Source organism: Solenopsis invicta, chromosome 14 (assembly GCF_016802725.1).
Source record: "Solenopsis invicta isolate M01_SB chromosome 14, UNIL_Sinv_3.0, whole genome shotgun sequence".
NCBI lineage: Eukaryota > Metazoa > Arthropoda > Insecta > Hymenoptera > Formicidae > Solenopsis > Solenopsis invicta.
Genome location: NC_052677.1, coordinates 15,105,098 through 15,120,135, shown reverse-complemented (window position 1 = coordinate 15,120,135; position 15,038 = coordinate 15,105,098). Strand labels below are relative to the sequence as shown.

The 15,038-nt window shown below is 37.6% G+C and overlaps 3 protein-coding genes across 5 annotated transcripts in view; 2 read left to right on the top strand and 1 right to left on the bottom strand.

Annotated features, from left to right (window-relative positions):
• Nucleotides 1-93: 93 nt before the first annotated feature.
• On the top strand, nucleotides 94-4,126 carry LOC105207585 (BTB/POZ domain-containing adapter for CUL3-mediated RhoA degradation protein 3). 3 transcript variants are annotated; one of them, XM_011177128.3, is made up of 5 exons: nucleotides 94-228; nucleotides 308-945; nucleotides 1,220-1,532; nucleotides 1,934-2,132; nucleotides 2,228-4,126. In XM_011177128.3, exons 2-5 carry the CDS (start codon nucleotides 783-785, stop codon nucleotides 2,417-2,419), a joined length of 867 nt encoding a protein of 288 aa, XP_011175430.1. In that variant the 5' UTR covers nucleotides 94-228; nucleotides 308-782; the 3' UTR covers nucleotides 2,420-4,126. The 3 variants fall into 3 exon arrangements, with proteins under 3 accessions (XP_011175430.1, XP_025988122.1, XP_039313440.1); XM_026132337.2 differs by having other exon boundaries at nucleotides 100-451; nucleotides 581-945; XM_039457506.1 differs by having other exon boundaries at nucleotides 100-945.
• A 288-nt stretch (nucleotides 4,127-4,414) lies between these two features.
• LOC105207584 (probable protein phosphatase CG10417) lies at nucleotides 4,415-11,763 on the bottom strand. Its single transcript, XM_011177126.3, has 6 exons — nucleotides 11,514-11,763; nucleotides 10,289-10,568; nucleotides 9,322-10,126; nucleotides 9,106-9,232; nucleotides 8,506-8,961; nucleotides 4,415-8,378 (listed from the first exon to the last, which is right to left on the bottom strand). The coding sequence occupies exons 1-6, from the start codon at nucleotides 11,622-11,624 to the stop codon at nucleotides 8,136-8,138; spliced, it is 2,022 nt and encodes a 673-aa protein (XP_011175428.1). The 5' UTR covers nucleotides 11,625-11,763; the 3' UTR covers nucleotides 4,415-8,135.
• A 1,393-nt stretch (nucleotides 11,764-13,156) lies between these two features.
• LOC105207583 (heparan sulfate glucosamine 3-O-sulfotransferase 5) overlaps nucleotides 13,157-15,038 on the top strand; it is a 47,806-nt gene continuing 45,924 nt past the window's right edge. Inside the window, exon 1 of the mRNA XM_011177125.3 lies at nucleotides 13,157-13,642. The gene's annotated coding sequence lies outside the window, so the exon portion shown is untranslated. The remainder of the gene's footprint in view (nucleotides 13,643-15,038) is intronic.

Genomic DNA, 15,038 nt, shown 5'->3' with positions numbered 1-15,038 from the left:
CTAACCTATATATACATTGACATCGGAGTGTATATCCACGTTGTAGAGATGGCGTCGTATTAGCTAAATCGTGGGCATGGTCACTCTCAGATCTCAGGCTTCCTCTTCTTTTTTATTTCTTCCGATTTTCTTGTAAAATCTGTTCTATCAAAGTTTTTTTGGTGCATACTTTTATTTTACAAAAGGATTTTGTGATCTATCAAGTCAATTCGAAAACTAATTTATTCTGTAATGCGATCGATATTTAAGAGTCTCTTAAACCTTGATCTTACATGTTTAATTCGTTAATTTTTTTTTCCTTTATTAGAGGCATTCAGAGGGTTTCTAGTCTCGATCGTCCCACAACCTAACCTCTCTACGCTATTGCCAGTGTTGTCGATCTTGATACTTTTATGCATCGCGGTTGATACGTAGCTCTTTCCGCCGCTACCGCTACGTTCGGTGCGTCCAGGTGCGTCGCATATCGTTCGCCGTTGAAAGTTTATCGCGCTCGAAAACGAAAGAATGAAACATGGAGCGAAATGAGGATATGTCAGTGTCTCTCGTGTCTACTTTTTTGCTCTCCCATTCACGCCCGCAGGTGTGAGCGATCATCCGTGTCCATTCCACGACGCATACGTGAATTGTCGGTATTCGCGCGTTCAAGTTGACGCCGAGAGGATCGATACACCGCTCGCTCCCGTCCACGCCTCATCTCGTGGCGTCGTCATCGTTGTCGTCGCCGCGTCAGTACTCGCCTCGGCATTGCCAGGTCCGAACGCCTGCAGCCAGAGAGTTTCGTTATGTCGGGCGAGCACAAGACTGTAATTAAGTACCCTTCGGAGTATGTCAAACTGAACATTGGGGGCTCGCTCCACTACACCACCATAGGCACGCTGCAGAAGCATGACACCATGCTGCGCGCGATGTTCAGCGGTCGCATGGAAGTGCTCACTGATTCCGAAGGTAAGACTTTTCCCCGCATTACGTGAGGACACGTAATTCCTGACAATCCCCTCGACATGCTTTCTCAGCAGCGATTTGGATTCATCTCTTGAATATCGATCAGTCCCGAAGTTCTGATCAATAGATTCCTCGCGATGCTAATGACGAGGCACACGAATTTGTTTGATTAATGTGAAAAAGCAGGAATTGTGTGTAGATCTCTGCACATTACTTCCTGAGAATTTCCAGCATTAGATCTTGTTAGAATCACATCTGACTGCATATTTGTCTACAGGTTGGATACTGATCGATCGATGTGGCAAACATTTTGGGACAATCTTGAACTTTTTGCGAGACGGCTCGGTCCCGCTGCCGGAAAATACAAAGGAGATGGCGGAGTTACTCGCAGAAGCGAAATACTACTGCATCAGTGAGCTGGCAGAATCCTGTGAGCAAGCGCTTCTTCGAAAGGAACGTGAAGCGGAGCCAATCTGCAGAGTCCCTCTCATAACCTCCCAGAAGGAAGAACAATTACTCATAAGCAATACTACTAAGCCTGTGGTCAAGTTGCTCATCAATAGGCATAATAATAAATATTCCTATACAAGGTGATATTAAATGCCAGTAGTTGTGAATAGTATGATGTTTCATGATTCATTTTTTATCTTTTATAAATTGTGATTTAAGTGTTCTAAATAGATGCTAATGTGTGAGCAATTTAGACTTATTTGCACAAATCTAGTTTAACTGCAAACTCAATTTTAACTTACTTTCTATTGCTCTTAAAACTAAAAAAGTTAAACATCAGAGTAAGCAAGTCTTAGTCTAACAAGAAATCAATTATATTGCATGTGTGTCTAATATAGTTTATATTATATTCTAATATAATAAAAAAATATAAGAATCAGTGAATGAAATGTCACAATATAGCTAATTAGTAGCTGCATTATTATTATAATTAGACTTATCATTCAAAAATGAGAGAATTAAATTAATTTAATCTTTGCAGTACATCAGATGACAATTTACTAAAAAACATAGAATTATTCGACAAAATGTCACTTAGATTTAGTGGCAGAGTGTTATTCATCAAAGATGTTATTGGCTCGAGCGAGATCTGCTGTTGGACGTTTTATGGACATGGTCGTAAGGTAGCAGAGGTCTGCTGCCACTCGATCGTCTACACGACCGATAAGAAACATACGAAAGTAACTTCAAACAATATGACAATTTTTAAATTAATTATTTTAAAGTTATTTTAACATAAATAATGTAAATTACATAAAAAAAAATTCTGTCTTAGGTCGAATTCCCCGAGGCTCGGATATACGAAGAAACGTTAAACATTCTGTTGTATGAACATCGGAATGGCCCGGATCAAGAGTTAATGCAAGCCACATCGTCGCGCGGCGTAGTACCTTGCACATCCGACGAGGAGGAGGGTGAGCGTTCAGGTCTGGCTCGTCTTCGCTCCAACAAACAAAACACCAACTGACCCAGTCTTGTTCTCCTTAATCCACCGCATACCGCGATTCTCAGCGTGGTTCGATCTTTCAAAACACGAATTAATATAAAATAAAATAAAACACGGATGTATATCAAATGCAAGCTCTTCGTAATACTTGGTTATCGCCTGTCGGTCGAATCTCTTTTTCTCTTTCGTTTTTGAAAATACGTAAAATACGAGGAAAACTACAGCTAACTTTGACCAGATGATAAATAATTATCTCATTACATTTCTTACATCACAATACTTTCGAACGTAATCGCGCGCTTCAATGTTGTTAAATATACTTTATAAGGAAAATGCGTCCTTTGAATTAGCATAAAACGGAATGACAAATTTGTACGTTTTGAATTTTCTTTGTCATTCTTATAGAAGCGTATTTATAAATAACTATAAATATGCAACTAAGAATGGCACCTTATTAAATTCATCCTGAAAATGAAAACAATGTTGCACGCCATGCGCTTACTGATTATGTGCCAAATCGTATTAAATCCGCGACAGGAATCCGGAATAAGCCAAGTTGCCATTTTGTGACTGATGAAATTATTTATGAACTTATACTCTATGACAACTTTTAAGCAGTCATTTAAATTAATCAAATTGTTATAAAAGTTTTTGTTCAAAGCTAGGACTGCATTGTTACCTGTTATAAGTATTATTATTTTATTATCATTATCATGTTCACTTTCACTGTCATATTGTCATCGTCATTATTAATTATTATATTAATTTGTCGTAATTATTATTGTTTGTTATTACATCCTTGTCTATATCATTACAATAAATTTTTTCATTGTGTTTATATTATTCTTTCTTACAAATTTACTTGCATAATATCAATAAATCATATGTTATATATTTGAAACATATGTTGTGTTATTTGTGCATTTCAACAAGTCTGAAATTTTATTAAACTGCTTAAAGGATGATGTGGAGTAAACACTGCCAAGAAAATTTAAAAATAAAATCTATCTATTACATATAGATATATGGCATATAGATGTATAGGAGGTATGCGTTTCAAACGCGCATTTTTGTTATTTCAATCGAATTGTAAATGTTAAACGTATTAAATATTAAACTTGTAGGACTTTTCAAGATTCTCGGTTTGAACAAATACAATATAAATAATAGTACAATATATTTCATTTTGAACAAACTTATTTTGAATTTTCTACTAACACGTCATTCCAAATATATTGTTTCACTGTAATTACTATAATTCTGATACCAGTGATTAATTTTCTTTATTGATTTACACTTTCACTTATATGACGAAATCAGGACGATAATCGAAACTGAAATGTTTCGAAAATCAATGCGAGTAAGCTGATATCTACTCATTGTAAGTATGATGATGAGGAAACCAGACATTTTCATTTTATAATAGAATAGAGGATAAGTTTGCTCAATTTTCTGAGGATGTTAAATAAGTGAAGGTAAAGTGTAAAACAATTACGGACTGTGATTACACTGGCATAGTATATATAATATGTGTGTGAAAAAAAAAATATATATATATATATATTATTTTTTGTGTATTTTAGTCATTAAAAGATGAGAGAGAGATCCATAATAACCCAGAGTTAGTAAAGGGACCATATGCATTGTGTTACACACATTGTAGGATATCTTTTCATTCATATCTGTAATACATGCGTTATATATTAAATTGAATATATCTATGTTGAATAAAACGATTTATGGATTTCCCTATTTTTCCTTGTGACTATAAATATATAATAAATGATATTGAATCAAACACAGATGATCTAATAAAATATATATCGAAATTTATATCTGTTATGTGAAATATGCCATTTAAACCTTAGTAGTAAAAATGAATTTGTGATTTCAAAAATGAAGAATTTTACTGGTTTCAAAATTCGATACATTTACTTTTACTCGTAACATCAGGAAAAAATTGTAAAAAAAAAGAATAAAAGAGAAAGTGGCAAAAATAAAAAAGAAAAACAAGCCTTAAGATTGATTCGAGCGACATGTATTATGAAACAAGATATTATTATACATAAGTGTATGACAGAGTTTCCAGCTAAAGACAGTACATGGGGCGCAAACCTTTCTTGAGACGGAATCGAATGTACATACACACATACATGTTGCGGAGGTTGTCAACCCCTGAATTGGAAAGGCACGTCAGTTCTTTCTGAATGATACTAGATACTGCACATCTAGTGCATATCTATATGCTACTGATCATCTTGCAAATGGTGTTTACATAAGAGTATTGTGATTGCTTTTGCATTTAACTATAAACAATTTCTTCGATGAAATTACTGTCTACTAACGACTGCAATTACACATGAGTGTTGACAGAATATATTTATATATATATATATATATATATATATATATATATATATATATATATATATATATAAAATGGTCAATTGTCACAAAGATGTCACTAAGTCGATTCACATTTCTATCTTCTACAATGTTTGTCTCGTAGAGAATTTTTAAATCTTTTACATGGATCTCTACAATGAAAACACAAAGCGTACTTTCCAGCAATGTATACAGGCGACATTGCGATGTGCAAATTTTCAAATTCAGATCATTTCAAATGTAATACAATGTACAATCTTCCAATTACAACACACATTTAAAATACTGTTAACTCTATCCTCATTTTGTATCATTTCCCACATTGAAATACAGAATTATAATATCATAAGGACATCATTATGATTGTATCACTTATAAGTACCTATATGTAAGATACTCTTATGAAATCATTATTAGAACATCGAGTGACAGATATCCTTATGATATTATAACTTCTGTGTTCTACCTGAATCTATGGAGAGTAACATAACATTTTTTTCAGTAAAATTAATATTAAGATAAAAAAGTAAAATTAAAAAATAACCAGTACTTCAGCTACAAATCGACACTGTGTAACACACTATGTCACACAGTATATGACTGTATTCTGTTGCTGGAAAGCACTCAAAGATTCTACTACGATCGAAACAAGAATCTTCATGCACGTGAAAGAGTCTTAACTGTAAAAAATATGACAATAGGTCTTTATTTGTTCAAGTATTGCCTATTTACGATTTATGTACGTTAACCATAACGTGAACTTCGTAAAGTTCTCAAAGCATGCGACGAATATTGGCGGTTAGCGCCACATGAAATAATAACTTAATTTATAAATCCAGTTTCGCATTATTTTCTTAGACCAAAATTCTACACTCCGTGTGCTTAACACGCGCTTTCTCAATTCGTTCGTGTTCATGTTGAGTAGATATCAAGTGGAGGAGTTTGATGTACACATAGGCACAAGTAGATATCTAAGAGCAAAAATATACAATATACCTTTATATCTAATTAGTGCAGAAAACTGATTTCAAGAAATTCATAGAATGCCATTGCTTTCATTAGCTACATGAAAAATGGAATTTGCTCCCAGATACAATATGCCCTATCCTCTATTTTACGTTTGTCAGAATACTACAAGTATCTTGCACTTACTATATAATACCACAAATATTTTGCGTTTTTCCAAATATCAGAAGGAATTTTGTGGCTCTCACGATGCTGATCTCATTCTTTATATAAATACAAAGATGTAGAGCTTTTTTCACAGTTACCAGAAATTTATTTTTACTTTTATGTATATAGTGACTGTGCTAAAGTTAGAAATTATTTTATAAAACAAAAAAAAATAGAAATTATAGCTTCAAGATAAAGATACATTTTTGTTGGCATTTTTTTATTAAATTAATGCTAATTCTTAATAAGTGTTGATATTTTAAAAGAGAGAAAGAACAAAAGATAATAATTGAATTGCAAATGGCAATTTTTATACATAATTGTTAAATATTGACAATCTCATTTCAATTATAATATTGTATAGCATAAAAGAGACAATAATCTATTAATTAATATTCTATTTTTTGTAATAATGATATTCAGTGAATACTACGCGTTAATCAAAGAACTTCCAGCATCGCGATACAATAGGATTAGTATTCATGCCACAATACAACATCGCATCATTTTCAGTCCTATAACGTAATCCCTCTTTCTACAAGACAAACGCCTTTACCATTCCCCCAAAGCTACGATATATCTATCTATCTATATATATATATATATATATATATATATATATGACTCTCTGTATAAATTTACAAAAAACGTATTTTTGACATATGCAATTTCCAAATTCAGATCGTTTCAAATTATTACAGCACTTGACGTAGCTTAACACGAATACATATCTTTTTCTGTATTTCTTTAACGTTATCATTAAGACAAGATCACAAATTGGTAACGCGTTATACGCAATTGCCTTAATTACATAATACAGTTTAAACATCTTAAACTATTCGCACACCCGCATCCATTCAACCACTGTACCCAGGGATTCAAAAATAAATTCTATTTCGTAAAAATAAGAGATAAATGTATTGACTTATACAAATATAAATCCTATAAACTATGTTTATAAATATATACATTTATGTAGTACGTAATTTAAAAAGGAATATACTTTTTAAGTGCAGCTGGAGCAAATGGGATGATACGTAGAGGAATCTAGATATCTAATTATTAAACTTAAATATATTAATTAAGACATGGAATATATTATAATGATTAAAAAGATTAGACAAATCATTATACTTTGAAATAAATGATACTGTGATACAAACATGTATAAATATATAAATTAAATTAATATCTTTTTTTAATGTAAATTTTCTTAAATGACAGGAAAGATATTGATTTTGTACTTGTATTTCTATAATTTGAGAATATATCTATTACAACGTATATATCAAATATCTATTGAGCAGAAAAAATAGAAAGAATATGATGAATTGTACAGAATACTAAAAATAATCACGTAAGCAAAAAAAATTATGTGAATAAAACTTATCTTACTAATTTATATTATTTATACATATATGTTTTTGTTAGTATTACCGCATCATTTATATAAAATTAGTCTCAATTAATAGATTTATGTATATTAGAAATTGTTAGAGTTACAACTATATTAAAACTTATAAATTATCAAATTCTATAAAACTAAAAAAGAAGATTGTACATTTATATTAAGAGTACATATTATTTATCGTACTTTTATGTCAATAAATGCTTGTGTGAGAAATGGATGAGCTTTTATATTTACGAGTTCTATCAAGATTATTTTATATTATTATTTTACACACAATCTTTATCTCTTCCTTTTTCTGTCATTCACATTCTTCAATATTAAGGATTGTGATTTCGAATTGTACATAAAAGAAAAAATATTAGCCCGCATATATATGTTGAATTATTTCTCAATAATAAAATAAAGTTCAACATCGAGCAGATCGTATCTAATGGCATTATGTGACATTAAATAGATATATGCATAAGATATGATCTTAGAAGACAAATTTTCTTCATTATGTAAAACTTATTTTATTGTAATCGAGAAATGATTCATGCATTATTTAAAAAAACCTACATTATATCATTCCCACGTGCTCCAATCTAGCAGTCTGTTAGCAGCGACCAATAACACACCTTACACGCTATTTCATGTGCCTATTATCTGCATAATCAATCGGTTTCAGCTCTACATAGTGTAATATAAAGTTGTTACAGAATTTTACATAAACTCACATTCATTCGTCTGCTCCCGGAGATCAGTTCATGATGCGCGGTGATTCCTAATTCACACAGCTGCCTCAGTTTTGGCGCGTTTGCAAGGATTTACCGTGTTTTCTCCCGGGATGCAATCGTCATTTTCCTCAGTGGTCGGCGAGACCGATCGCTTCTTCGTAACGCATACCTCGGCAACGGTGTTATTTTTAACAGTTGCGGTTGTCGGAGATTTAAACTTAACTATTACGGCAGTCATGTTGTCGCAGCCCGTTCCATCACCGAGAGTATCCGGTGCAAGGCAATGATCAAAAAGCTGTAACACACATTACATTGTTTTTTATTCAGAAAAGATTTTCTAAAAACGAGAGAAAGATGTATGTGATCAATGTTTAAAAATGTCATTTTTATTCTTTTAATAAATTTGTAATATAATTTCATACCTCTTCGCAAATTTTCGAAATGTTCTCGTAATTTTGTGACAAACGGGTGCGCACAAACTGAACGACATTTTGACTGGTCATAAAGTTCCATATGCCGTCGCAAGCGAGCACCATAAATTCGTCTTTCTCCGGATCGATGGTAATATGCCTTACATCTGGCAAAGCGGAGATCATTTGTTCCTGAGGTGGTAACACCATGTTTTGCTTATACGCATGATCGCCGAGCGCTCTAGAAAGATTGAGGCCACCGTTCACTCTGCCATCGCTCGTCACTTCTCCGCCTGCTTTTACTATACGTTCCATTTCTGGTGCATCCTCGGGTTTATGGTCCAGACTAAGTTCGATCGCCTGGCCCTCCCTGCATAGAACACATCGAGAGTCTCCAGCATTCGCCACGTACAGTTCGTTTCCCTTGAGTATCGCTACGACCGCAGTGCATCCACTGTCTGAACCAGGCTAGCCAAAAAATAACAAAAAGTTATACGACAAATTCAAGAAATAGATTTGTATTTTATTTAAACTATTTTTTCTTTAATTTTGCTTTAGATATTCGTAACTCGTGAGTTTCGATGAATTCTACTTAAAAAATCAATATTGTACCTTTTCAGTGTTCACCATGAGATCATCGGTGTCATCGTCAGAATCATCTATATCCTCCTCTTCGACTTCGTCGTCTTCATCTTCGTCACTTTCATCTTCATCAATATCTTCTGTATCGTCTCCATCACTAAAAAATAATTTTAAAAATGAAAATCGTAATTTAAAAACTATGTTTAGAAATTAAGCGTTTTTACATCAAGTAACATAAGTCTATACCTTTCAGGGACACCATCAAAGGTTTCATCGTTCTCATCGTCATCATCGTCTTCTTCAGAATCGTCACTATCCTTTTTCAGTAGACTTTGGTAAAGATCCACGGGCTGAGTTCTTCTTCGACCGCTGCTAGTTATTCGTTCTTGCTGACCAGCATCTCCATTCTCCACAGGAGTACAAGAACTGCTCGACACGTTGTCTCCTCCGCCCTTACTACTGTCTGCATCTCCGATCCTCTTCGACTCCGCGCCATTAACTTCCACCTCATTTGCATTAGACTCGGCGCATGGTGGTGCCTTGCAGGGACTCGAAACTTTCTCTTTTACATCTTCGGAGCTGTCGGGCATATCCATAGATTTAGCAGGTTCTACATCTGCAGTAGATACCACTGGTGGAGACGCGTGAGCGCTGCCGTTGCTCGTCGTCGAATCCAATACTTGCTCAGCTTCGTTGCTACCCGGGCAATCGGAATCTTTTCGCTCCACTGTGCTGGATAAAGTCGATCCACACGGCTGACTGGAACTACTAACGTCTGTCTCGTTGGTATTCCACTCAGACGAAGACGACGAGGATGACGTCGGTGGCGGAGAGGGTGATGACGAACATCCCGCACCAGAAGATAAACCACTCGCTTTCTCCCGTCCTCTTCGACCACGCAGGTAAGGACTCGCAAATGCGCGTTTACCACATTTCTCACCTTTCAAATTTTTTAGATGAGGATTTGTCACCTCTGATTGGTATTTTGCCATCACCTGCTCCAACGGCATTGTCGCCTCCATACATAGATTACTAACATTCTCTTCTTCATCTATACACAATGTAACGTAGGAAGACAACCTTATTAAAAGTTTATTTGTGCAGATAAAGAGAAAAAATAAATTAAAGCTTACAAAACGCGCAATGAGCAAGAGCGTGTGCATAAAGGTAAACCCCGTAATAATACATATCTTTAATATGAAAAAAAACGCACCAGATTCGTTCAAGTCACCTTCTTTCTTCTCTGACGTGGATGCCCCCGCGAGTTCTTTAAGAACACTGATTACCTCTGGTTTCGTCAGAGTGTCATCAAAACCAAGGAAAGCATCTATTAAAGCTTGCCTAATATCATCCTTTTTATAAGCTTCTGTCTGTTTGATGAAATCAGGAAGATTACGCGCACAATACATCGCAACCTCGTGTCCTCCATGACCGTCATATACAGCAAACAGTGAAACATTCTCGTCAAAATCTATGCAACAATTGTGAGCGTCCTGCAAAGAAAGTTTATAGTTAACGATCTATAATAAAATTTCTTTTTTATTTTAGATAGTAAGATTCTGTGCACATTAGAGAAATATTAGATATTAGTAGGAATTAATAGGAATTAAAATTTTTTAATTAGTTTTCTCTATAAATATTAAACGTACAGTTAATACGAATAAAACACAAGATATAATGTGTCATACAAGATACATTATTTATTATTTATCTCTAGTGTTGAGAACTGTTTCTAAAATTGTAATTCCTATTCCTAATATCTAATATTCCTCTTGTGTACAGAGTCTTGTTTCGGCTATTGCTCCAAGTCTTTACAATCCATAAAATCACAAAATGTGATATACAAATTGTTTGACCAATCAATTTACTTTTATTTGATAATGATAATAGATTCCAATGTGATGTATGTTGGTGCAAATAAGGAAAAATAAAAACAGTTTTGCCGCCCACAAGAGGAAACCAATAGCAAATACTGTGAGATACACACAATGTAAAGGGACATATCGTCAATTAGATCAAATATTTGAGCGAGACTGCAGATATTTTTACGGACTAATCCCCAGATATCGATCAGCGTGTCGCAATGATCTCGTCTTATCGAGCAATCTCGTCTGTTGGTAAATAAAAGCATGAGCGACGAGGAAAAGGGCTCCACGAGCGTCGGATGCTGCACCCGGGTCGATCTCGGGCATCGTCGGGCCACGCACGCTTCCCCCCGGCACGGGGCCTCGGCGCGCGGTGCGCGTCGGCTAGCGTGACGCGTCGACAAGAGCAGCGGCCGGTAATCGCGTGGTGAAGTAACCGGCGAAACACGCGGGCAACGAAATCGAGTAACGGTGCGATAAACGCGCTCGCCCGCGCGCGCGCGCGCTCATGTTGCGACCGTTGCCGCTGCCGCCGCCGCCGCCGCTGCCGCCGCGACACGACTTCCCGCTTACCTCCTGACTGATCCGCCAGCCCTGCATAGAACTCGCGCCGTACGCGACATTCTTTCCCACTTCGTCGCTCGACTCCTTCTTCGTAATCGGTTCCGACAAGTACGCTCCCATCTTTTAAAATACCGGCTGGCCGTCGTGCTACTCCCGCGGCGTCCGCGTAAATGTATCGCTACGCCAGAAAACAGAACTCACAAGCGTGGTGCACAGTCGTTAACTAGCCTCCCATGACCGGTTTGGCTTTCTGTTTTCTAGTGCGCTGCTGGCGCCAGCTGGCTGCCGCCGGATCCGCGCGCGCATGCTTTCGCGCCAAACTTAAAGCGACGTGCGCATGTAGGAATCGGAAGAGTCGAACGACCGGATGTGCATTCCGTTCTATTTTGAGGTCCGTAGTCCCTGTTCTTGTGCGTCACGCTCGGAACAATGGCGGGGAACCGTTTGTCGTTTTACGTCGAAAACAAACGCGACGACACGTTTCGTGCAATTGCCGCTTTGACGATACGCTGTATCACATTCGAGCCAATTTGAGCAGACCGATTTTGAGAATGGCTGAAATAACTATGATAGATCCTTATATCGGTGGGTTATCGCTATACGAATTGTTAGCATTCGAAGCAGATTGCATATAGCTTCAAGTTTCAATTCGGATTCATTAGAAATATTTTATGTTTTAAGTATTTTCAATATTTTAGGAATATTTTACGAATATTTTAGGTTTATCCTTAAAGCATAAAAAAATATGTTGATCTTTCCAATATTAACGCGTAAATTCGAGATTTATGAAAGTATATGCAAATCTTTAAAAAATAATTTTTTTAATGACAAGACAATACCGTTTTTCTAGAGAGTTAAGACCAATAATTAATCATATTTATATTAATTCGATTGAATTTACCAGTGCGCTGTTGCAGTCTAATCGAATTCGTTGTAATATTGAAACGTATTTCAATAATAGAGTACTTTATTTCGTTAACAAAGATGGTATTATCTTGTTACGATAAAACGTACGTTACGATTAGTATGAAATAAATCGGAAGCAAAGTGGTGCGGTAAATTTCCAAATTTCGCCTACATAAAATATTTACATATTATTTACATTATATTTTTTCACGAATCTTTTTTCACATATGTTTCAGTACATGCAATGTAAATTGTTATAAATTGCATAATACAAGAAAAGTATTCAAGTTAAAATATATCTGACTTTAGTAATGATAAAATAATAATATATCAAAAATAAAAAAAACGGAATATTTTTCACTATTTGTGATAAAATCTGAATTCTCTATAATTTTTGGATTATTGTTTATGTAGATAACACGATGAAACATAGTTTACATCGTATACGTACGTAGATTAATTTTATTTTACGCGAAAATGTTTAATTCTAATCAAAACGCGAAAAATATCAAAATAGCTTTTGAATTTTCCGCGCTTCGCCGGGGTGGGGGAAGAAGGTATCACGTGGTCACGTGAGAGTGGGGAGTGTGAATGTCGCGCGGATAGATGTCGCGAGAGTCGCGTCTCGTCGAGTGTCTTGCGGTGTCTTGCCGGCGGTGGTGGCGGGGACGCCGTTGATGGGCAGGCATGGGAGGGGAAGGTGTATGCGCGGAGTAGTGCGCCGGGTGTACAAGCCAGCCATCCGCCAGCGCCAGTCGTTCGGCGGAGCCTGGGGAGGTTAGGTCGGGTCACGCGCCCCGGATGCGAATGCTCGGTGGTACGGCACACCGCGACGGTCGACAGACGGTAGCGGATACGCGGCACGGAGTCGCGCGATTACGGCGGTGCCGCCGCCGAGTACCGGTCTCGCTCCCTTTGTCGCGCGCTCGCTGGCGAGCGTCGTACGTCCTCGTCGTCGCCGTCGACGCTCCGCATCGTTCTCGTCCCGGCTGGGGCGAGCCCCGCTACGCCCGCTCATCCCAGCGCTCGTCGAGCACTCTCATCCCCTCGACGTCTCGGCGTTGCCGTTGCCATCGCTGCATCGTCGTCGTCTGGACAGCGGACGCGTCGTCTGCTCTCACCGCACCGTGCCCGCCGCACCTGTCGATACGTAGTACCACCAAAGGGAGCGAGGACAAGCCAGCACCGTGTGTTCCCGGCCTAGTGACCTGACCTTGGATCAGTCCGACCAGGTATGTCTGTCACCATTTACTTATGCCACGCTTAAAATAAGACGTTACTACTCTATCTCCTCTCCGGCCGAGAGTGTTGTCTTTCGAAGATACGTTCGATTATGGCGGTACGGTGTGATACGAACGCGGAGTTGAGATTGGTTGTGGTAGTATGGCAGGCAGCACGCACCCCGCTAATTCGGGGTGCTTAACACGCGTACGTGTTGCGGATAAGAGGATTTGGAGCTTGCGTTAGTGATAGGCTTAAGTTGCCTCGGGTGCTCGATACCTGTATGTGTCTTCACGAGGTTTCCCCGAGTGCAGCGAGACTCGCTTCACTCGACAAATGAACCGTTGTATATCGATCTTAAAAGCGTTCTCCGTATCGCCGATACGAATTCCCGTGCAGTTTCAAAACGGCGCCCTCGCCGCGCGCGCGGGGGCACGATCGCGTTGCGCGACCTGATTCTTTTAATCGTGCAAATTGTCTCGGCGTAAAATGTTTACTCGTCGATTCGATAGAACTTTTCGCAGCCGGAAAGTTTTACTTTGCGGCTTTTAGCACGCTATCGCGCGTGATGCGAAGCGGACGGTCCCGCTGCGGTTCGCGCGTAAAAGCGCACCGAGCGGAAATGAGCGAGAATTTCACGGCAAACGAGAGTGTATTCTTAATCATGTGTACATATCTGCAATTAAACTCTTTCCGCGTTAGCGCGGAGCATTTATCCGTTATCACGCGAAGCAAGTTATCAAACTAGCAAAGTATCGCACCGCCGCGCCGCCGAGCGCGGTATCGCGATGTCTGGCCCGACGCGTCGTCGTCTACTGCTGTCGTTGCGTGTGTCCGTCTCTACTACTGACGATCATTAATCTCTCTCGCTACGTAAAATGTTTCGCCGCCGAACGACCGACGTTTTTTTTTCTTTTTACCGTAAAAAGTCGAGAAAACCGAGGAAGTGTTTCACACGTATTTTCGTATCTTCGTAATTACTCCACCTCAAAAGTAGAATTTATACCATTTCCTGCGTTGCCAAGTACGCTAACCCTCTTCTAATTTTTGCTCTCTAATTGGTGTACAGAGCGCGATGTACCCCGCGCGCTCGCGGGATGAAATTTCAAGATGCGTCCGTACTCGAGAATTAATCAAGTTAACGAGAACCTGCTCTTATTTTTGAAATTGGTTAAAATGAATTAGATGCGGAGATTAGGATACGAATGCAGGAGACCGAGGCTCGCTGGCACAATTTTTACAATTTTGGCATTTGATGTTTTAAACAATTAATTATTACAATTAAATTATACTGATGTTACAGATAGAAAGAACCCTCCTCTGAAACAGTTTTCATACAGTTTCTTTGTAATAAATAAAAACATATGAACATGTATTGTAAGTAAACTTAATCCGATAGCAGCAAAT

Excerpts from the sequence above, each read along its gene's own strand:
- LOC105207585 (XM_011177128.3), top strand. The coding sequence starts at position 783 with ATGTCGGGCGAGCACAAGACTGTAATTAAGTACCCTTCGGAGTATGTC. Across the intron at positions 946-1,219 it reads AGTGCTCACTGATTCCGAAG|GTTGGATACTGATCGATCGA; the intron begins GTAAGACTTTTC and ends ATTTGTCTACAG. Across the intron at positions 1,533-1,933 it reads AATAAATATTCCTATACAAG|TACATCAGATGACAATTTAC; the intron begins GTGATATTAAAT and ends TAATCTTTGCAG.
- LOC105207584 (XM_011177126.3), bottom strand. The coding sequence starts at position 11,624 with ATGGGAGCGTACTTGTCGGAACCGATTACGAAGAAGGAGTCGAGCGAC. Across the intron at positions 10,127-10,288 it reads AGGTGACTTGAACGAATCTG|ATGAAGAAGAGAATGTTAGT; the intron begins GTGCGTTTTTTT and ends CATTGTGTATAG. Across the intron at positions 9,233-9,321 it reads TTTGATGGTGTCCCTGAAAG|TGATGGAGACGATACAGAAG; the intron begins GTATAGACTTAT and ends ATTATTTTTTAG.